Below are 23,583 nucleotides of genomic sequence, written 5' to 3'. Positions count from 1 at the left end.
TTTTTTCTAACTTTATGGCAGTAATGTTACTGACTGCATGCCCCAGTTCTTTCCTGTTAGCTTCGTATCTAGATTTTCGTAAGCCCGTGTCAATTACAGCTAGAATGGTCAAAAGTTGAGAAATATTATTTATATATATATATATCTTATATATATAGTCAAGAGTAACTTAAATGGAGAAGATTGTACGACAATGGCTCATCAATCAGGCTAAGCCATGGCATTGGGACGGGTCACACCATTTGACCCTGCATGCATGCCGAGCAAACAATTCTTGGCACGTGATTGATTATTCTCTCTCTCTCTCTCTCTCTCTCTCTCTCTCTCTCTCTCTATATATATATATATATATATTGACAAGAAAAATAACATAGGAGTTTCATTAAATTCTTCTCATGCAAATTTATGTAGGATATGTATGTATGTATAATAATAACGTATCATTAAAAAAAAAGATGGCAAATTGAATAGAAAGTATTAAGACTACTATATATTCTCGAACAAAGATCAATTTCCTTCTCTATTACACTATGGTTGTAGCGAATTGAGGGGCCATACAATGATTTAGTGTTTTTGTATATAATAAGGCTGCCTCAAAATTTTTTCCGATTAGTAAAGATTATATCACTTAAAATTTATTAGGTGAATAATTAAAATTTACAAGAGTCGAACTTCATACTAGGCTCACGAAAACTCCTTCACATCATATGTATATGTGTGTGTCTTCCTAGATAGTCTGCTAGGTGCATTATTATTTTAAGGTAGGCAAAGAAAAAAACGTCACTGCCTATGGTAGCTTCTACATTAATTGGCCAAAAAAAAACTAATTGATATAGCGAATAAGTCATGTTAAGTTATATTATTGTTTTAAGTGACATGTTAGATGATCTAAAAATTCAGGGGAAAGACAGGTGATACTGACACAAAGGGTCCTTAACAAGAAACAGATTGAATCAGTAAAAAAACAAGCCTGCACGTGAACCAAAAGTCCCCGTTCTATTACATTCAGATTGTGGTAAATTGATGGTCGACGATTCAGTGGTTTGAACCCTTCTTGTAATAAAAAAAAGGTTGATTTCCCTACAGTAGGTCTTCTAGATGCATAATGTATTAGTACGTTAATGTGGAAAAAGGAAGCAGAGGAGAAAACTTCTTACCGTAAAGAACAAGTACCAAGAAAAAGTAAAAGTAGTAGCACATGCAACGAGTTTATTCATAATTAACTCCTGTCTACAATCTCCAAAATACTAAAATCCTGTCTACAATCTCCGAAATACAAATAAAGCAAGAGGCCCGCCTTAGCAGATTCAACAAAACACCAGACCAGAACAAAAACTACTTCAGAAAGTCTACTACAACTCCACAATCCAATCCATAGTGTCCTCTGTAAGCCCCATTTGTAGTTGAGTGAGTGCACGATATAGTTGCTGTGACACGACACCAACTCCACCATTACTGAAAGACACCCTGCAACAGCAGAACCTGGATTGAATTAGTAAGAGGACCCTTTACTCTTTACATACTATTAAACAAGATTATACCTAAAATAATTCAGGGCATCAATCTATTAATTACTTCCAATGCTGCTTCAGACAATTTCAGAAGTAACACTAGATATGACAAAACCAGATTATACCTTTTACCATGATAAGTTATGCTGCCAACTGGTGATATAACAACAGCTGTTCCCGTACAAAAAACTTCATCAGCATCAAGCAATTCATCTACCGTTACAAGTCGTTCTTCAACCTACAAATGACCACATCAGCAAAAGGAAAATTTGACTTCAGAGGTCATTTGCACGTCAAATACCACAGAAGATAAGACATAACCATTCAAGTGTAAGAACTGCAATGGCTCGGGGCTATTAGAAAAATGACACCTTACTGATCCCAGAAATTTGATCAAGTGAGGAAACCTGGCCGTTATGTCTGGAAATACTAAATTCCATTATTATTAAACTAACCAGATACTTGAACTCATTAAGCATAAGCATGATACGGAGTACATATCATACAGTTTCCTCTCCTAGACTTAAGTTCTCAAGTATTGAAAAGCTAAGAGAAATTTCTGCCAAATCACTAAATAGGACAAGGAGTCCCATTAAGAGTTCCAACAGTTTAACAGGTGAAATAAGCTCGTACAAACTTGGGTATTCCTTCATGATGTAAATGCTGTCTATGACAAAATTCACTCTAAGAACTAGGAATAAGTCCGGCTGTTACTAACCACGTAAATACCCAAGGCCATCCATTTCACAATCATATTTGAAAATCAGGCCTATTTAGACACCATACCCACATAAGTCTCTGCAGAAACGTTAGTGACTCATGAAGCACCATGTCTCCAATTTAGAGGTTCCATCTGCTCATCCACAACATAACCATTACCCAAACAACAATAATAACATTTATGATTCTAACGAGAGAGAATGTCACATATTACAGATCAGCTCTTCCATATGGTCGGAAGATAGTAGCGGTAACCAGAAAAAGGTTGGCAAATAGTACTAGTCCAAGCTATGTCATAGATTTCTATTTTTTCAGTTTCCTTTTTTTTATATGATAATACATGGCTATAGATACAGGTGAATTGAGGACAAGAATTAACCATTAAGTTAAGTTGATAGCAAATGCAAGTGGACTACTGAAACAGACTTGTTATACCTAAAGAGCTTATGCACAAGCAAATGGCTCACAGTACAGACGAGTGATCCTTAAACAGGCAACCCTCTATATCACATTCACTCAAAAAGCAGGAGAATTATCTTTATCCATTTAACTGCTCTGATTTGGAAAGTGATGCACAAAGGAAAATCTTAGTTGCACTTGTCTAACATCACCAATCTATTCATGCATATGGAGAAGTACCTGGAATCCTTGGCTCCGAGCAACATCAATTATACTCTTACGAGTAATGCCAGGCAGGATTGTCCCTTTTATGGCAGGGGTCAAGATAAGATTACCCTAGGAGACAGAACAATCAACAGATTTAGACAACAAAAATATCAATTCTAACAGATGAAGGAAAGACTTGCATGGCAAGAACAGGAAAGAATTGCTGTGTACTGTGTGCCAGAGCTTGTATGCAATTTCAATCAAAATCTTCATATTCCACCAATTATTTTAAGACTCCAGTATGTATTAAATTTAAAAGTGCACAATCACAGCATTGTAAAACCATCTATCTCATAAGACTTAATGGCAGATGAGAGATCATCCCCCACCAAATCATCATGAAGTAGATCTTCTGAATGACTAAATTAACAGGACCCTTGTATAGAAACAGAATGAGATGAGGCCAAGACCTTGAATGCATGGCGAATGGAAAAGGTGCCCCAAAGTCACTTGTGCACATAAAAAACATTTCTTAGCTGCAATTCTTACATGAATAGTTCAATAGTAAAGACTCATTCAGCAGAACAATTAAGATAGAACAGCTTAAGGACAATGATTCTTAAATTCAAAATTATGTGGGAATGAGATTCTATTATCAGACAAGCATCCAACCCACATTTGAAACTGAATTAACAATGATATTCAAGAAAAGTTGGATGTCGAGTTGGTGTGGAGTTCCAGTTTGACATGTGCCTGTCAGGATTTGTAATGCCAGTAGATACTGTTTGCAGCAATGGCTACAGCAATGCTGGGTATCGCCATTGAGGGCCATTTTAAGATGCCGAAAACTGGATTAAACTGGAGGTGACAGTGAATGGCTTGGCATGGTGATGAACTGGTTGGAATTTTTCCAACAAAGGAGTTACAAGCCCTTTAGTTAAAGATGGTTCTAGCAGCAGATACCTACCATGATGGTCTGCTAATAGGTGATTGTGTAAAAATGCAAGATGGTGAAAGTACTTAAAAGTATACAGGTGAATGCAATTCTAATCCCATATCTTTAGCCACTTCTAAATCTTGCATAAAAAAGTAAATTAGAATCTTTAAGCCTAAACAAAAGAAATTCAAATATTTTACTGTAAACTCATTTTTGGACTAGGATGGTGATTCAAAAATCAATCTGAAGGACCATCCCCGACATGAAGTTTTAGGTTACATATCCAGAGCCCATCCCAACTTTAATGATAATTAAAAAAAAAGGATCATAAGAGGAATGTTCTATGCTAATTTCAACAAGTCTACCATATGCATTAAAGGCCACCATTAATAAAGATAAACATGCCATTACAGAAAGTGCAAGCTATTGGTTATTAAACATACTTCACAAGTGGATGCCCATAAATACAATTGGTACTGCTTTGCTAGAGAACCAAAAATGTCATCGGAGCAAATCACGATCCAAGAAATTTTAGTAGACTAGGAAATAAGAAGATAGAGTTCAACAATCTTCAGTTTTACGTGTGAGAGAGAGAGAGATGGCATCCTAAAGGATAAAAAAGTGAATCCAAAGATGGCCAGGTGGACAACTCTGCATGAAAATTTATTATTTGACTCTTTTTTATAACGAAACGAACAAACTCTGAATGGACAGAATAACTTATAGAAAGGACCAGGCCATAATCAACTTACCTTAACAACAAAAATGTTACAAGAGGAGACCTCTTCCAGGTATTTCTTGTTCAGACAATCAAGGTACAGAACATCTGTATAGCCTCTGGCTTTAGCAGCCGTTTGTGCCTTCAGTACCTACAAATCATGATCAAAAAAGAAAAAAGATATGTTACAAACTCTGATATATAGCCTTAAAAGACCTTGAAGATGGTTTCCCTTGAAAATAATACTAGACATGACTAATAACAAGATTTTTTTTTTTTTGGCTTTGTAAAAAAATCCATTTTTTATTCATAAAAAGGAATAAGTTTTGTTCAATTTTTCCAAAAAGATATTCACCTAATTAGTAATTACCACAACATAGCCCAAAAAGAAATTTCATAAAGTTAGTAACCAAGGCCAATGCAAAATCTTGGGGCAAAGCCTAGCCGCAGTACAGAGAAATTGTGAAAGAAAAGTGAATTAACATCTGCATTTTTCATGATTATGTAGGATGCAGAAGCCAACATTGTTTGAGAAATAAATTCATAACAAAATGGGAATCTTAGAAGCAATTAATCTTATGTACTTCTCCATGAAGCATGAGACTGAAACTAACCAAGGCAAAATGCTTTGGGAAAATTTGAGCTTCAAAGTCTACTCAAAAGTTGGAATTTTGAAAGAGCAAAACAAAAGCACATCAGTTCACAAAAATACAAGGAAAAAGGTACAACATAGAACATAAACTAAAACAAGAAAATATATAAGAACAGCAGCAAAAAAGAAAACGGATGGGGGTAATCCAAAAAAAGCTCTCAAGTATTGGCTGAGATCACAAACAAAATAAAATTAAATATCTAGAATTTGTAAAAGAGAAATTAAGAATTCATACTGACAAAGCAGAGAACCAAAAAACAAAAGCTGGAATGTGAGCTCACCGAAGCATAGTTTCCTATGGTCTTTACACCCCCGGTGCCACCAGGGGTTGCTCGATGCACTTCAGTTTCAATAATCAAATTAATTGGTGCAATACCTTCCTGTATAAGGAAAATGAACACAAAGAAAAAAGAGAAAGACAAACAAATATCAAATGGTTTCTAATCACCATGTTTACATTGAAAGGGGAAAAAGAAGGAAAGGAGATGCAAACAAGTATGAAATGCATTTCACCTAAAAGGGCCAAACAATCAGATTGATTATAAAGCACCAAAAATAAAATGCAAGTTCGCACACCATGTTTGATGTTAAGTTTAGGAGCGCTCTTAGATAACTCAATCAATGATTCTTGTTGCCAATTCACTCACACTCCTCACCCAAAATCAATCTCAAAGAACAGAAAATATGGCCATAAGCCAAGCTTAGAGCATCTAAGGGTATTTGGCTGCATTGCTTATACACATGTTAAACAAGGGAAATTGGAGCCTAGAGCAAAAAAGTGTCTATTTATAGGTTATCCAACTGGGGTTAAGGGATATAAGTTATGGGTCCTAGAAGAAGGATTGCCAAGGACTTTGGTGAGTAGGGATGTGACATCCAGTGAGGATTCTTTCTTAAAGGATGGTAAGGTAGAGTTTCAAAAGGATAGGAAGGGAAAAGCCAAGGCTGTTGAGATGGAACAGCAAGTCCATGATGCTGCGATGGATAATCCCATGGATTTGGCAGCAGATCAGCACACTGATAGTGCTGATTTCCCTATGACTATGGACCAGCATGGTGCTGATCCTGATTCCCCTACCTTAGATAGTTTTCAGCAAAGTGGCAGCGATGATCCCTCAACTTCTGAGAGGTTCCAGCCTTCTGATAGTGCTGAACCTTCAGGTTCGAATAGTTCCCCTAGTTTAGAAAGGCATAGTTGTTAAATCAAAATTCGAATCAAGAATCGAAATCCTTATTTTATGAATCGAATCGAATTGTAAGATTCGGTACACATTCTCAATTTCAACTATAAATAATATATTTTCATAGAAAATAAATAATGTGCCCACCATGATCAATTATTTTAAATATATTTAGATAATACTTTTAAATATATTTGTTAAGTTTAAAATTATACAAAAAGGCAAAAGTATATTCATGTTACCTTTAAATTCAAATTGCACCAAACCAAACCACTTTCAAAATAACAAGCTAGAAAAAAAAAAAAAAAATCCCTACAACTATTTGGCTACTGATAAACTCCATTGTACATAATTTTCACTAATTATCAATCATTTTCATCTTCAAGTTCAAGAGCATCATCATCTTCTTCATCTTCAAACATAGCCAAATCGGATGAATATTTATTAAAGTGCACATGCAAATGAAGTCGGACGAATTGTGCAATTCACGATCGATTCATCTAATTCATGGTCGATTCTAAGGGATTTTCGATTCACCCTATAGATTCGAATCGATTTCAGTATGAATCGTGTGATTCGAATCGTGAATCGTATGATTCTAACAACGGTGTAGAAATGTACAATGTTGAAAGGAATAGGCAAAGGAGAGTAGGTTAGACCTCCTACAAGGTATGGATATTCTGATTTAGTCTTCTATGCACTGTTAAGTGCAGAAGATACAGTTGGAGATGAACCTCTTTCATATGAAGAGGCTATGAGATCAAAGGATTCCAAGTTATGGCTGAAAGCCATGAAATCAAAAATGGAATCTCTAAATAAGAATAAGACTTGGGTTTTGGTCAATAGACCGTTAAATAAAAGGGTGGTAGGCTGTAAGTGGCTCTTTAAGATTAAAGAATGGGCAGGTAAGGAGCAAAAAACCTAAGTATAAAACTAGGTTGGTTGCAAGGGGATTCACCTAAGTTGCTGGGGTGGACCATGGATTTTAATGAGGTTTTCTCACCGATAGTGAGACATCCTCCGTTAAAATATTGTTTGCTATGACCGTCCATTTGGACTTAAGCCTGGAGCAGATGGATGTGACCACTGCATTCCTTCATGGTGAGTTAAAAGAGGATATTCTAATGGATCAACCTAAGGGATTTGAGGTTAGGGGGAAGAAAGAGCAAGTATGCTTGCTAAAGAAGTCCTTATATGGACTTAAGCAGTCCCCTAGGCAATGGTATAGAAAATTTGATACATTCATGATCAACCAAGATTTCAAGAGAAGTGCCTTTGATTGTTGTGTCTATGTTAAGCATATTTCATCTAAAATCTCTATTTATATCCTCATTTATGTGAATGACAGATTGATTGCTAGTCAATCAGATAAGGAAATTGATAGATTAAAGTTGCAATTCAAATCAGCTTTTGAGATAATGGAGTTATTAGGAGAGGCTAGGAAGATTTTAGGGATTGAAATAGTAAGGAATAAACAAGAGAGGTTAATTTAGCTATCCCAAAAGGCATACCTAGAGAAATTGATTAAGAGATTCAAATGCATGATGCAAAGGAGGTAAATGTTCCCTTTGCACAGCATTTTAAGCTATCCCACAACCAATCACCTAGTGATAAAGCGAGCATGAGAGAAATGATCAAGATACCCTACTCTAGTGTTGTAAGTAGCCTCATGTATTGTATGGTGTGTACTAGGCCGAATTTAGCTCATGCCATGAGTGTTGCAAATAGGTTCATGGCTAATCCGACTAAGGAACATTGGGCTGCTGTTAAGTGGATTTTTAGATACCTTAAAGGATCAATGAATATGGCTTTAGTTTATGGTAGAACTAGTGTAAAAGATAAGCCTAATATACTAGGGTTCATTGATGCTGACTATACAGCAGATTTAGACAAAAGGAGGTCATCTATCGGGTATGCATTTAAGCTATGGAATGCAACCATAAGCTGGAAAACTAACTTGCAATCGATAGTGGCTCTCTCAACCACCAAAGTTGAGTATATAGCTGTTACAGAAGCTATAAAGGAGGGCCTATGGTTGAGAGGTTTAGTAAATGAACTCCTAGGGAGAAATGTTAAGGCTATCATAAAGTGTGAAAGCCAAAATGCTATGCACTTGGCTAAAAATTAAACACACCATGAAAGAACAAAGCACGTTGATGTTAGGTATCACTTTATCAGAGAAGTATTTGAAATGAAGGAAATAGATTTGATAAAGGTAGTATGAGAGGAAAATACTGTTGATATGTTAACTAAGGCAATCCCTATGTCTAAGTTACATCATTGTTTGAGACTCTTACACATTTGTATTTGTGAATGATCAGTTTGTTTTTGCAGGTCCTAAAGGAGAGCAATTGGTGGAGCCAGATTCTAGAAGTCACTCATGCAAAATGGTGGAGATTTGTTGAAGTTTTGCATTAAGTATATTCTAGAAGATGAGAAAGAATCAGATGAAACTTGTTAGTTAGATCGATGATATAACTGGAAATGAATTAGTTAGGTTAGTTCTAATTAAATTGGTTATGTAAGGGTAGTATAGACTTTGTGTTGGTTTTAAATGCCCTTGTAATTTCCGCCCCAACTCTCTATAAATAGATGGATAGGCGGACAGTTGCGATCATCATGATCATTCGTTTTACTTTCTAAATACGAGAGAATTGCTGTGAGAGGAAAGGCTTGTGTCCAAGTTCTTTGTAATCTCGGTGAAGGCAGTGTACTCGTGTGGTAGAAGAGTAGAGAGGGTTTCTTGAGAAATGATTCTTGATTGGATTTCTAGTGGAATTGTTCTCGGACCGTGGCTGGATGTAGGGCTGTTTCTGCAGCCTGAACCAGGATAAATTCTTGTCTCTTTTGTGGTTTGGTTGTCTCTTTCCCTTATTCTCTTACTGATTTATATACTGTTTTTCATTTCTGTTGTGTTTGATATCAAGAGAGAGAGTGTGTGAGATTGGCATTGAATTGAGAAGATCATAGTGCTCCTAGTTATAACATTTGACATGTTAAATCAATAATTACTAGTAAATAAAATCCCTTCCCTGGAAAAGGCACTGAAATAATTTAGGAACTTTTGTGGATTCACTCCTCCACACATAGTGATAGGTAAAGTTATTAATCTATTGGTCCTTTCTTTCTCTCTGGTACAACAAACAAAAGTCTGACACATATTTAACAACCACAATGAGCCTCATATGCTGCTGGTAGCTTCTGCAAGAAGTCTACAACTAAGAAGTCGTGGTTTGAAGTGCAAGTAGTTACTTCAAAATATACTCCCACCATAATATTCATTAAGTGCCTAGGCAAGTATATATCTTTCATTTTTGACCTACTAGGCATGAAATTCAATTGCTTTCAGATACCTTAGTTTCTCTTCTTAATATTTGCTCAATCACTCTCCCAAAGTTTTACAGTATGGCTCAATCACTCTCATTTCTACATCATATAAATCATATTATGGCCTGATAATATTAATATCCCAGTAAATGATTTGGCATCCAGTTGTTGTTGAGTTATGATTGTTAGCATGGCTAGTTAAGCTCCACATAATGAAATTCATGGGTCACGGCAGACCACACACTGCATTACTTAGTTTCTACCATTTCTTTTATTCTTTTACTTTTTTACCAATGGATTTATTAGTTCAAAATTGCATAAAAGCTGAGAAATGAATATACCCAAATGGATTTATTAGCTCATAATTGTGTATACACTTAATGGATTTATCCGTTAACTGTATGCTCTACCTCGTAAGAATACCAATTGTCAATCAGTATTGTGACAACCAATAGTCCAATAAACCATACATGTCAAATACAAGTAGAGTATGGAACAGTTTTCATCAGCTCTGCAGCTTCTGGCATTATCCAGCAATAGTTCATTATTTAACTTGCGGAAACAGAAATGGTGGCTTGTGAAAGTCTAAAGTGCCACCAAGCAAACAAAACAGCATTATACTACTCCGACAAACCCAAGATTGGCTCAAAAGACATGTTGCCTCAAAACTACCATATAAGTCCTAAAGAGACAATCAAATGGTAAAGAAAGGCTTATTATTTGAACTTTTGAAGAGGCAACCTGCAGTCAGTTACAGATACAAACAGACCTTGAAATAATTCCCAACAGGTGAAACATAAATCAGAAAGGTGTACTCAGGAGATGGTGCAAGGCCAAGAACTGCTCCACTTCCCATTAGCAATGGCCTGATATACAAGGAACCTTTGCCGGGAGGAGGAACCTGAAAGAGGAGGAACCTGAAATAAGCCAAATGACTTAAAGTCCAACAAAATCTAGTAATTATCAACAAACGGCATACCAAAACTAAAGTTGCACATTACCCATCGTTTATTTGCTAAAACAGTGGCCTTTACAGCAGCCACAAACTGTTCAACTGTTGGTGCAGGCATACACATCCGCTCCGCGCCCATCCTCATCCGCAATGCATTTTCTTCAGGCCGAAACAACAAAATATTACCATCTTGCCTTCGATATGCTTTCAGACCTTCGAATAATCCCTACACCCATTTACCAAAGAAGAAAAAACAGTTCAAGCTTTAATAGGTGCAACTAAAACAAATAATCAAGTTACAAGTAAAATAATTGGGCAACAACCAAGGAAATTTAGAAACTTTCAACGGCACATTATGTTTTGCAAAATAAGAAGCAAGAATCTATTTTCTCTTTTCCATCAGAATTAGGAGCGATAACTGGAAGCAAGAAAACAAAGCATTAAGTTAGGAAACAGTTAATATAAACTTTAGTGAAGATCTTAACTGAAGTAATTATAATCCTGCGTAAACTGAACATGCAAAATAACATAATGTTAGAATGTTGTCTCAAGTAGATCCAGTTTTTAAAGCAGTCAAATGAGTCGGTTTTTATGGGTTTAGTCAGGCGGTTTCTCAGCTTGTAATTAGTTTTAAGTTTGAAGGTAAAATCGGGAATGTCTAATCCTATTTATAAGCCTTAGATATTATCACCTATTATTCTATAAATAGGGCAGGGGTCTAGGCTTTTGTAAGGTTGCTCATTTTCTCACGAGTAAGTTCAAGAGTAAAGGTTTTGTGTTCAAGAAATAGTCTTTGTAATCTTGGAGTGACTTGTAATCGTGAGGCGAGTGTTGTACTGCTATCATTCTGAATTAAAGAGGCTGCTATCAGGAGGCTTTAAGAGGCTGGATGTAGGGTTGTCATAAGGGCAATCCGAACCAGGATAATCTGCTGTGTTCTTCTTGTGGTTTGGTCTAATTTTCTGTCATATACATTCTGTTTTCATTGTCATTCATTTGTTTTCTGTTATCATTGGTATCAGAGCCTGTCTTTAGGATCAAGAAATCCAACTCTAAGTGCTCCTAAGTTAACAACTTGGTATCAGAGCCTGTCTTTAGGATCAAGAAAGCTCAAGATTCTCATTGTTTAAAGTTTCTGTCATAGGAATAGTGTCAAGAATGTCGGCCACTAGATATGACATTGAAAAGTTTGATGGCCAGAATGATTTTGGCCTCTGGAAAATGAAAATGAGAGCTTTACTAGGGAACTTAGGATTGGAAGAAGCCTTAGACGGTGAATCAAAAATGCCTAAGTCATTCTCGGATGAACAGAAAAAGGAGATTGTCAAGAAAGCCTATAATACCTTGATATTGAGTCTAGGGGATAAGGTGTTGCGAGAAGTATCAAAGATGAAAAACACAGCTGAGATTTGGCTTAAGTTAGAAAGCCTTTATATGACCAAGACCCTATCAAGTCGATTGTATTTAAAGGCTAAGTTCTTTACTTTTAAAATGAATGAAGGACAGAAGCTTCAAGATCATATTGACAGTTCTAATAAGCTGTGCCTAGATCTGGAAAATATAGAAGTAAAATATGATGATGAGGACAAGGCATTAGTCTTGTTGCACTCTCTTCCAAAATCATATGAGACATTTGTAGATATATTAAAGCATGGCAGGGATACCCTAACCCTAGATGATGTAATAGGGGCATTAAATTCAAAGGAACTGCAACATAGGGTAGATGGGAAGAGCACAGCTGGGGATGTCTTAACAGTCAGATCTAGGTCAGATAAAAAGGATTCTAAGCAAAAGGGAAGATCTAGGTCCAAATCCAAGAATGGTAGGAAAACTATAAAATGTTATAACTGCCATGAGGAAGGGCATATTAAGAGAAATTGTCCTAAGAAAAAGAAGGATTTTCTAGATAAACCTAAGACTGAAAATTCCTCATCTATTTGTGAATATGACTATGATAGTGCTGATGCACTTATAATATCTGGAAATACAGATAAATCTGTATGGGTATTAGATTCCGGGTGCTCTTTCCACATGTCTCCCCATAAGCAATGGTTCTTGAATTTTAAAGAAATAGAAGGAGGTAAGGTGTTATTAGGAAATAATCATGAATGTAGGATTAAAGGTATAGGAGATATAAAGATCAAACTGCATGATGATTCTATCAAAACATTAAATTCTGTAAGATATGTTCCAGAACTGAAAAGAAACCTAATTTCTCTTGGAGAGTTAGATAGGAATGGGTACTCCTATAGAGGAGATGGTGGAGTCCTAAGGGTATCTAGAGGCTCTCTAATAAGTATGAAAGCGGTCCTAAATAATGGCATTTATGTTCTGCAAGCCTCCACAGTATGTGGAGAAGTTTCTGCCACTGAATTAAAAGCCTGTGATAAGACAAGGCTTTGGCATTATAGGATAGCCCACATTAGCGAGCAAGGCCTTAGGGAACTATCTAAGCAAGGGATACTAGGGAAACTTACAGATTTAGATAAATGTGAGTCATGCATATTTGGGAAATCAACCAAGGTAAAATTCTCCAAAACTGCCATACATTCATCTAAAGCACCTTTAGACTATATTCATTCTGATTTGTGGGGTCCTGCCCAAACATTAACTCATGGTGGAGCTAGATATTTTCTATCGATAATAGATGATTTTTCTAGGATGGTTTGGGTGTATGTTCTTAAGACAAAAGACCACACTTTTGAAGCCTTTAAAAGCTGGAAAACCATGATAGAAAACCAAAAAGGTAGCAAAATTAAAATCATTAGGACTGATAATGGTTTGGAATTTTGTAACAAAGAATTTTCTCATCTATGTAAAGAAAATGGGATCCTAAGACATTTAACAGCCCCTGGAAATCCAAAGCAAAATGGTCTTGCTGAGAGGATGAATAGGACCTTGCTAGAAAGGGTTAGATGTATGATTTTTCATGCTAAGTTACCCAAATCTTTTTGGGGAGAAGCTGTAAATACAGCAGCCTATATAATAAACCTATCCCCCTCAGCTGCTATAGGTTTTAAGACTCCATATGAAATGTGGACTGGACATAAACCTAGTGTAGATCACTTAAGAGTGTTTGGATGTTTAGCATATGTCCATGTTAAGCAAGGGAAGCTTGAACCAAGGGCTAAAAGATGTATATTCATAGGGTATCCTTCTGGTGTAAAAGGGTACAAATTGTGGAGTCTAGAATCAGGAATTCCTAATACAATAGTATCTAGGGATGTAACTTTTGATGAAAATTCCACTATAAAAGACATAAACTTAGATATATCTAAGGGAAATGAAGGGAAATCTAAAGCTGTGGAAGTTGAACAGCAGTTAGAATCTTCAGAAAATGTCTTAGATAATCCTATGAATTTAAATCCAGAAGAAGAGATGCCAGGGTACTCTCCAGACAGTTCTCTAGGACAGGATTCAGACTATAGTAGAGAGATTGAAGAGCCATCTAGTATAGAAAGTGAGTTAGACCATGAGAGGTATAATGTTGCAAGAGATAGGCAAAGAAGAACTGTAAGGCCTCCAGTTAGGTATGGATATTCGGATCTGGTTTCCTATGCACTTTCAAGTGCAATGGAAGAAGCTGGTGATGAGCCTCTCACTTTTGAAGAGGCCATGCACTCAAAAGACTCCAAGAAATGGCAAACTGCCATGAAATCTGAGATGGAGTCCCTTATAAAAAATGAAACTTGGACTTTAGTAGATAAACCCTTAGGGAAAAGGGTAGTTGGCTGTAAGTGGCTATACAAGATTAAGGAAGGTGCTGGGAAAGAAGATAAGCCTAGGTATAAGGCTAGGTTAGTGGCTAGGGGCTTTACTCAAGTGCCCGGTATAGACTTTAATTAAGTATTCTCACCGGTTGTAAGGCATACTTCAATAAGGATCTTATTAGCCATAACAGCACACTTAGACTTAATGCTTGATCAAATGGATGTCACAACAGCATTTCTACATGGAGAGTTGGAAGAAAATATTCTTATGGAGCAGCCAAAGGGATTTGAGATTAGAGGAAATAGAGAGCAAGTGTGTTTGCTTAGGAAGTCTCTCTATGGATTAAAGCAATCCCCTAGGCAATGGTATAAGAAATTTGACTCTTTTATGATTGTCCAAGGTTTCAAAAGGAGTGCATATGATAGCTGTGTATATTTCAAACATATGTCTAATGAGATATCTATATATCTTCTCCTATGTGTAGATGATATGCTGATTGCAAGTCAATCAGCCATAGAAATCCAAAATTTAAAGCTGAGATTAAGGTCAGCCTTTGAAATGAAAGAATTAGGAGAAGCTAGGAAGATATTAGGCATAGAAATTAAGAGAAATAGACAGCAGCATCAGCTGAGTTTATCCCAAAAGTCATACCTTAGTAAGCTGATTAAGAAGTTTAATATGCTGGATGCAAAAGAGGTTTCTATCCCCTTTGCACAACACTTTAAACTTTCGCATGAGCAGTCTCCAAACAACGAGTCAAGCATGAAAGAAATGAGTAAGATTCCTTACTCAAATGTAGTGGGCAGTTTAATGTACAGCATGGTCTGTACAAGGCCTGATTTGGCTCACTCTATGAGTGTATCTAGTAGATTTATGGCCAAACCAGGGAGAGCTCATTGGGATGCTGTAAAATGGACTGTGAGATATGTAAAAGGAACATTAGATATGTCATTGGTTTATGGTGGAGCAAAGCTAGGAGAAGAACCTTGCATTTTAGGTTTTTCGGATGCTGATTATGCAGCCGATCTAGATAAAAGGAGATCATCAACTGGATATGTTTTCCAGCTATGGAATTCTACCATAAGCTGGAAAACCAACCTGCAACCTGTGGTGGCTTTATCCACCACTGAGGCAGAATATATTGCTGTCACTGAAGCAATAAAGGAAGGTATTTGGTTAAAAGGAATTGTGGGTGAACTCCTAGGAAGAAATGTCAAGGTAGAGTTAAGGTGTGATAGCCAAAGTGCAATCCATTTGGCTAAGAATCAATCCCATCATGAAAGAACCAAACATATTGATGTTAGGTATCATTTTATTAGGGAGATCCTTGAGAAAGGAGAGGTAAACCTAGTTAAAGTTGCAGGAGAACATAATGCGGCTGATATGTTTACAAAACCGGTTCCTTTGTCCAAATTACAACATTGTTTGAATATTCTTAATGTTTGTTTGTGCTGGTGATCAGGTTCATATTATGTTAAAGCCAGGAAGGAGAGCAGGTTAAAGCTTTGATGATTGAAGAATGGAGTGTATCTTACTCAAGACAATGGTGGAGATTTGTTAGAATGTTGTCTCAAGTAGATCCAGTTTTTAAAGCAGTCAAATGAGTCGGTTTTTATGGGTTTAGTCAGGCGGTTTCTCAGCTTGTAATTAGTTTTAAGTTTGAGGGTAAAATCGGGAATGTCTAATCCTATTTATAAGCCTTAGATATTATCACCTATTATTCTATAAATAGGGCAGGGGTCTAGGCTTTTGTAAGGTTGCTCATTTTCTCACGAGTAAGTTCAAGAGTAAAGGCTTTGTGTTCAAGAAATAGTCTTTGTAATCTTGGAGTGACTTGTAATCGTGAGGCGAGTGTTGTACAGCTATCATTCTGAATTAAAGAGGCTGCTATCAGGAGGCTTTAAGAGGCTGGATGTAGGGTTGTCCTAAGGGCAATCCGAACCAGGATAATCGGCTGTGTTCTTCTTGTGGTTTGGTTTAATTTTCTGTCATATACATTCTGTTTTCATTGTCATTCATTTGTTTTCTGTTATCATTGGTATCAGAGCCTGTCTTTAGGATCAAGAAATCCAACTCTAAGTGCTCCTAAGTTAACACATAATGGTCTTAGTTAAAACATAAATTCTGTACCATTCAAGGGACTCCATATGTCATACGCTCACATATTTTCATGACTAGTGTATTTCAGCCTATTTATTTTTGCTACAATTGTATCTTACTCCATATGTCATATTCCAAGTGAGTGTACAAGGTTTTTGAAGCCTCCTTTTTTGAATTTTCAGAACAGACCATAAACATGGATAGCCAGATCATGCCCACAACAAGCCCCATGCATAGAAAGTTGCATGAAAAATTCTAGAGAAGTGTGAACAGATCATGGCCTGTTCATGCCAGTGTAGTAAAAGGTAAGAGAGGCGCTCACCTAGGCACTCAGAAGATGCAAGGCACCATAGAGGCACCTTGCATGCTGCCAGGTGAGGCTCCTTTACTCAGGCACCACCTAGGCAAGCGCCTCATCAGAGGCACTGAGGCCTTCAGGCTCTCACCAGGGCTGTAACAAAAGAAAAAATAGGAAAAATAAATAAATATAAAAGATTGTTGCCTTTGAAAACCAGAGAAGGCTCACGAAGGCCCAGGGATTCTAATAGGAAGAGAAAGAATGTGAAATCAAGCAAAGAAAAGCAAACTCAACCTCATCTATCTGCTGCTACATTTTATAGGTCTTTGCTTGAAAAATATTAAAAGAATTTGTATTTATGAATGTTTTAGATGTTTTATATTATACGCATTATTTGATAAGTCTTTTTTATATTAAATATATTTATTATTAATTTAGCGCCTCACTTTGCTCGGGCAAGCACTTTTTTGGTTGTCTAGCACCTCAGGTGATATGATCATCATAGCGCCTTAAGAGCACCTTTCATCCTTGACCACCTTGATTCATGCCTGTGGCTAAAGTATGTTGAATAGTCCAAAGGCAAACAATAGAAGCAATTGTCACATAAACATGGACAAGTTATGCCTGCAAGATAATGGCTACTATAATACCCCCAGATTTTCAAACTCAAATATGAGGTAATACCTGATATTATTAGGTTCTAATACTTGAGAAAATAGGTCATTTCAAGAGATTATAGAAACCTTGAGTCAAAGGTTCAATTTCTAAATCAGGGGCAAAATCGTAAATATTGAAATTCGGGTAAAAATGTAATTTACTCAAAACCTTGGAGTATTAGCGTAATAAGTCCATTCTTTGGGGACCAAAAAGTGCAATTAAAAATGGCCCGGGAACCAAGTTGCAAAGGGTCTATGTGCAGTTACCTAGAAAGTTCGGGCCAAAGCGTTGTTTCTTAAAACTTTAAAATATCTCATCAAAATATCTTTGTTTTGCTTAGCCTCTAAGTTGGGACACATGGCGCGTTTTGGTTGGAAGCACATGAGGATGAAACCTTATCACTTCGCAACACATAACGGATTTTGATTCGTCGGAAAACTCTATAAATATAAAGCCTTTGTAGCCTTCATTTGGACATTCTTCAAGAGGGGAAAGAAAGAGATTTTGGAGAGGGGAAACGCTACAAAAATATAGAGAAGGTTCTGCCAAAATCGAGGGAGAAAATCGGAGAGGAAACAAGGCTTGTCGAAAAATTCATGTCTCTATCGTAAAGCATGCCAAATGCCATCGAAACCTGGAGGTAAGTTCAATTTTATTTCACAATCTTGTAGAGGGATGAAAGAGGAGTCCGTAGGTTCAAATGGCGGTCGAATCAGAGCTAAAACGAGGGAGTTATGGCCGAAAAACCAAAAGAAGGCAGAGCTAGGATTTTTCGAAGCATGGCGCATGTAGCTCACGCGCCGGCAAGGGGCTACGTGTGTGGACACGTCAGCCAACTTCCGACGACTCGTGAGGGTGCGTCCAACCTTCGTTTGACCTGAAATTTTCACCATTCTTCTCCTATCTTAAGTATCTACAACCCCATGTAAAAATATTTGAGGTTTGGTTCACTGGAATGTGTGATTTCTGCAGAAACAACCCCTAGTGCTCGAAACCATGCTGTGAATAGTGCTCTGGCAACCCCAAACCAACAAGGTGAGTATTTCTTGCATACTTTTGCTACATTCTAGTCATTTTGGCTTCATTGGGTAAGGGTGTTGACTTACATGTCATAATTTCCCTTGTTTATGCATATTCTTTCTGGTTTGTCATATATCATATTCGTTTTGGTGACTGTGGCTAATTGTTGGGACATCATGGAAGATCTCATGCTCTTACGATGAGCTAGGAGTGACTATGATGATCGCGGGGGTAATTGCAACACCCTAGCATTGCTACCACAGGGGTGAATTTCATAATAGCATTATTGCATTTGCACGCACATACTTTTCCTTTTCTGATTCACTCACTTAGATGTAATATTTAACTTGGGTTGATGTCCCTGGAACGTTCCACGTTCTAAGTATATCAAAAGTATCAAGTGTTTCAGGTTCCAATTCAAAGCGTGGGCAAGGAGGTGGAACTTCGCTAGCTTTGGGTTTTTAATTTATTATGTACCCGTGTAATTATACAACAGTGATGTATTGTGATAGCAGCTAGGGTACTCAAGTTTGTAATAAGTATAAGGGTGCCCTACAGTTGTACTACAATGATAAGTTGTGTTTTTTAGAGCATTGAGAGTCTTATACACTTCTTGTACTTATAAGGAAAATTTAATGGAAACCCCTTTATCTAGCTTGGGCTAAGCTTTCAGCTTCGATCCAATACTTTTGTTGGTAAGGGTTTTCATAACGCCCGTAGGTGATGTCTTCTTAACTATAATTCAAGTTATTGCGTATTTAGAAAAACGGGGCATTACAGCTACTGTACCATAACTGTGACTTTCTTGTGACCACAATATGCAAAATTTTGGACTGGAATGAATGTTGTTCTGATAAGCTGGGAAGTCAATATGTTTGAAATGTCTCCTAATCCATTATGGAAGGCAATCAATCAAGGAGAGTAAGCATATACTAGGATTCCCTTAATATAAGGAATAGAGTTGTTGGATTGAGTACTGCTTTCATACAATTCTACACGCTTCTGCTAGAGCATCAGAGCACTCTTTAAGAGAAGCATCCATATCTTCCATAGTACAATACTAGGTTGATCAAGAGTTCTTGTGCATGTTTCCTACCTTCCTTCATTGAGCTTGTTTGATCAGTGTGCACACCGTACTCAAATCCACAGTAAAACTGAAAATGAGTCCCACCAGCAGCAGCAGCTAGGCATTGGGACCTCTCATTCCAAATTGTCAGAAAGCATCCAAAGGAATCAATGCGTAAATTGTAAACTCTTTTAAAACACCATGGTGGAAGCATCATCACAAGACCATGAGAAAAACCAAGTACAAAAGACTAACCAGAGAAATTCAAAGTGTAAACACTCAAGAGCTTGTTGCATCAAATGCTTGTGTTCTTTCCTCCTTTTTGTCAATTTAACAAATCAAATCTCATTAGCTTTGGGCTTAGTTAGGGACAATTCAACTTTTAAGTCTTCCACTTTATGCACTCTTGATAGGGATACAGTATTAATATCAATAGAATATTCAGTCAAATACGGTGAAGAAGAAAGAGCTCCAACATGTGCAAAATAAAGATGCAATCATGCAAACAAGTTTATTAGATGAACAACAAGTAGAAGGTGAAGTCAAATGTATCATTTACATTATCAAAGAATATCAGTACAATAAATAAAGGCATGAAGAACTAACCTGCCCGTAATTCAAGACCCCGGATGATGGGCTCAACTCAATATTTCCAAAATGTTGTAATTCACCTTTAGTAAAGCTTTGTCCATGTGAGCATTTCATTATGTACATATAATCAGTTGGCATGAAAGCAAATCCAAGCTTGTCCCAATCTATGTCAGCTAAGTCCTCTGATACATCACTGTCTCAGATAAGAAAAAAGAAAGGAAAAACAAAAAGTAGTCACACAAGGAATCAGCAAGTTAACATGCTCCTCAATAAATGCCCTTTAAAAGTGAGAAGCGCCTCACCCAAAGCACACCATATCATACTAGGACTGTGAATGGGTTGTTACAGGTGGTATCAAAACCAACCCACCTTGCTAGTATGGCCACACGAGAATGAATACCCTTGAGAGGGGTGGATTTCTAGACCCAATTGTGCAAGGGTAAGATAAGTACTGTTTCGGTGAAACCATTAAACAGTGGAAGACTTCTGCAATAGCAAGGGGGTCATTCACCCATCCCACATTGGAGGGTGTGGAAGATCCTAAGAAGCTTATGAAATTTGGGCTTCTCACCATAGTATGAAGCCTCCTAAAACTGTAAGGCCCAAGGTTGTCCAAAATAAACATTATCATACTAGGAGTGAGGAAACAGTTTGTTTCTTAGCTAGACTTACTTTTACTGTTTTTCTAGTAAATTACATCTACCTTCTGAGATTTTCAACTTCTACATCCCGTCCATGTAGTTTACACATTGGTTCTCATTACTCCCTGTTAGGCTATTGTTGCCAAATTAATAGAATTAACGTACAACAAGAAAAAGCACTTTTGAATGACTAGAACTAGGGGATTATGAAACCAAAAAAAAATCACAATTATGATTTACATTTTAGAGAGCACATATGGAATATGATATACTTTCCTTTCAAAAATGTTAACTTGATTATCAAAGTTCTCAAATATCTCCTTCTATATACTTCCTTGACATGTTCTCTTTCAAATGTAATGAAGGAGACAAATACCTGTTCTGAACCCAAAAAAACAAAAAAAATACAATTTTCAGGATTTGAGGTTACTTAACAGAGACCTACCCTTATCCAACTGCCTATTGTGACCTGGACTCAACTATGAATGTCAATTGCCAGCATCCAAAATGGCAAACCTTATTAAATCCTCACTTTTTAGGAAATCAAGATAAATAGACAAATTATCAATTCAATTATGTGGGCATATTATAAATATTCTAGTAGGATGCCAAAGTTCCAACAGTAGCCAACTAGAAGTTAACAAGTTCAGTGCTCACAAACATATCTCAAACATAAAAAATAATATTGGTTGAGAATATGGGTATCATTTGAGAGAATGTCATAGCATTTATATAACAAGGATTTTGTATATGACTAGTGGAAGCATACGCATCTCTAGATGGTGGAGCTCCTTATGCCCTTGAAGTTTACAGTATAGAATAGCTACCAAAAAGTTTGAAACATATCCTAACTCCTAACATTTAAATAAAACTATATTTAGTATTTACAATAACCTAAAATAATATGATATTATTTTGATTGTACTTGAAAGTGAAATAAATTTTTCAAAAAGAAAAGAAGAAATTGTATCTTACAGTGAGAGCCAAAGAATAGAAAATTTTTTAGCTTCATTTTACTCGCAAATCAGTAAAATTAGAGAGAGTGGCATTTAATTTGAGACTGGCAATAGGACACATAACCCCACTTCAAGAAAAACTTGCAAGGACTCATTCTTAGGTGAACCAATCCAAGTTGTTGATGTACCTATAAATGACTCAATATTCTTATACTTATTATTATCATATCAGATAGTTGTGCGTGCATTACAGGCAACAAAAATGCATGTACAGCGGAGATTGAAATCATTCACCCTTAACCTTATCAAAGCCACCAACAAATGTTGATCCATGTGGCATGACACCAGCGTTTGATTGCTTGCTAATTTTTACATCCATGTAACAGTTATGGCACCTCCAATTCCGGAAACTAAATACTTTTACTATCACCTCAAGAAACAGAACAATACTTTTACTGTCACCTCAAGAAACAGAATAATGCAAATACTTACTGTCACCTCAAGAAACAGTTGTGGCACATCCAATTGCGGAAACTAAATACTTTCACTGTCACCTCAAGAAACAAAATAACGCAAATAGAACGTCATCTCTGCCAGAGATACCGAGGGGATTTTAACACAACGGTAGGGCGCCAATGATTCTTTTCTCCATAGTGCACTTTACAGCGAGACCATTAGTTTTCACTTTTCAGTATCAACCGTCGGTATTAAGGAACGTGAAATAATAAAATTCTTAGAAGAAAGCATAATCGAGATTCCAAGAAAGTTCCAGAAAAAGGAACCCGAAACGGACGCACCTAGTGGGAGCGACAACTCCAGAACTGCTGCTATATATGCTATAAGAGGAAAGGGACTGCGTCCGGAACTGCATCGTCGACATGCCCTGCCAATACATGAGGATGCAAAGGAGCCGTTAAAATACGCAATCAAACAATTGGAAGCGCACATTCTCTGAAATCAAGCAGCGAAGGCCAATCATCTCAACACAAATCAAATGCACAACAGCAAGACCTTGAGGGGCGAAGGACGAAACAACTGCCTCTTGGCGCTGGAACTATTCGGAGGCAGAAGCAGGAGCCTGACAGCGCTGCGTGACGGACAGAAAAGATGATTCGTGGCTGGATGAAGCCCCGGCAACGCTGCTGCGCTCTCCATCTCCCGAAACCAGAGCCTCCGTGTCGTCCGCCTCTTGAATGCTGCACAGAAGAAAGGTGATTTTGAACCCCTCCCCTTGCCTTGCCTTTCCTTTTTAACTCTAGGTTTTAGAATCCTTTGAAGCGGCGGCGAGTAGTCAAGAGTCAACACAAGTGGCGGTGTGGTCTGCTCGATTGAGAGGCTGTTTGGCTCAGCGGTTTGACCGCTTATAAGCTGCATAAGCAGTTTTAAAATTATATATTTTTTTATAATTAAATATTTGACAACCATTAATAGCTTTAAAGCTATATAATTTTAAAGTTGTTATGCCAGCGTTTGTCAAAATGGGTGCCCTCAGCTTTGGCCAAAAAAGGTAGAGTTATCAAGAAAAATACTATTTTATTTTTAAATATTTTTCATATTTACATGTGTGTCCACACCATTACTGTTGTATCTTTTTTTTCAGAACTCTCTTCTCCCATCACCTTCTCCAGAAGCTATTGTCGTTGCCGTCGTCCAGTTGAACTGTCACGATAAGCCTTGTGTTGGTGGGTCGCGCTATCACCACTTCTATTCTATCATTACCACGATAAGCCATCGTGGCCCCTTTTCCATAATTGCCATAGGTGTCACCCCACCGGTCGCTTCCCGTCGACCATTGGCCCCACCCTCATTTCCTCCATTCCCACAAGATCGGCCACTGCATGTATATATATATATGTGTGTGTGATATATATATAATATTGTATTAATATATTTTTAATAATTATATATAATTTATCAATATTTAATGATATAATTTTAC

General features: G+C 37.0%; 1 protein-coding gene across 1 annotated transcript; it reads right to left on the bottom strand.

The window, feature by feature from the left end:
• Window positions 1–1,183: 1,183 nt before the first annotated feature.
• LOC127804228 (branched-chain amino acid aminotransferase 2, chloroplastic-like) lies at window positions 1,184–22,934 on the bottom strand. Its single transcript, XM_052341046.1, has 10 exons — window positions 22,656–22,934; window positions 22,442–22,527; window positions 20,063–20,240; window positions 10,654–10,830; window positions 10,422–10,553; window positions 5,426–5,524; window positions 4,527–4,643; window positions 2,871–2,966; window positions 1,637–1,749; window positions 1,184–1,467 (listed from the first exon to the last, which is right to left on the bottom strand). The coding sequence occupies exons 1-10, from the start codon at window positions 22,797–22,799 to the stop codon at window positions 1,353–1,355; spliced, it is 1,257 nt and encodes a 418-aa protein (XP_052197006.1). The 5' UTR covers window positions 22,800–22,934; the 3' UTR covers window positions 1,184–1,352.
• Window positions 22,935–23,583: the final 649 nt, after the last annotated feature.

Source organism: Diospyros lotus, chromosome 6 (genome assembly GCF_014633365.1).
Source record: "Diospyros lotus cultivar Yz01 chromosome 6, ASM1463336v1, whole genome shotgun sequence".
NCBI lineage: Eukaryota > Viridiplantae > Streptophyta > Magnoliopsida > Ericales > Ebenaceae > Diospyros > Diospyros lotus.
The sequence above is the reverse complement of the archived record's forward strand: the minus strand, read 5'-3'. Positions and strand labels throughout refer to the sequence as shown.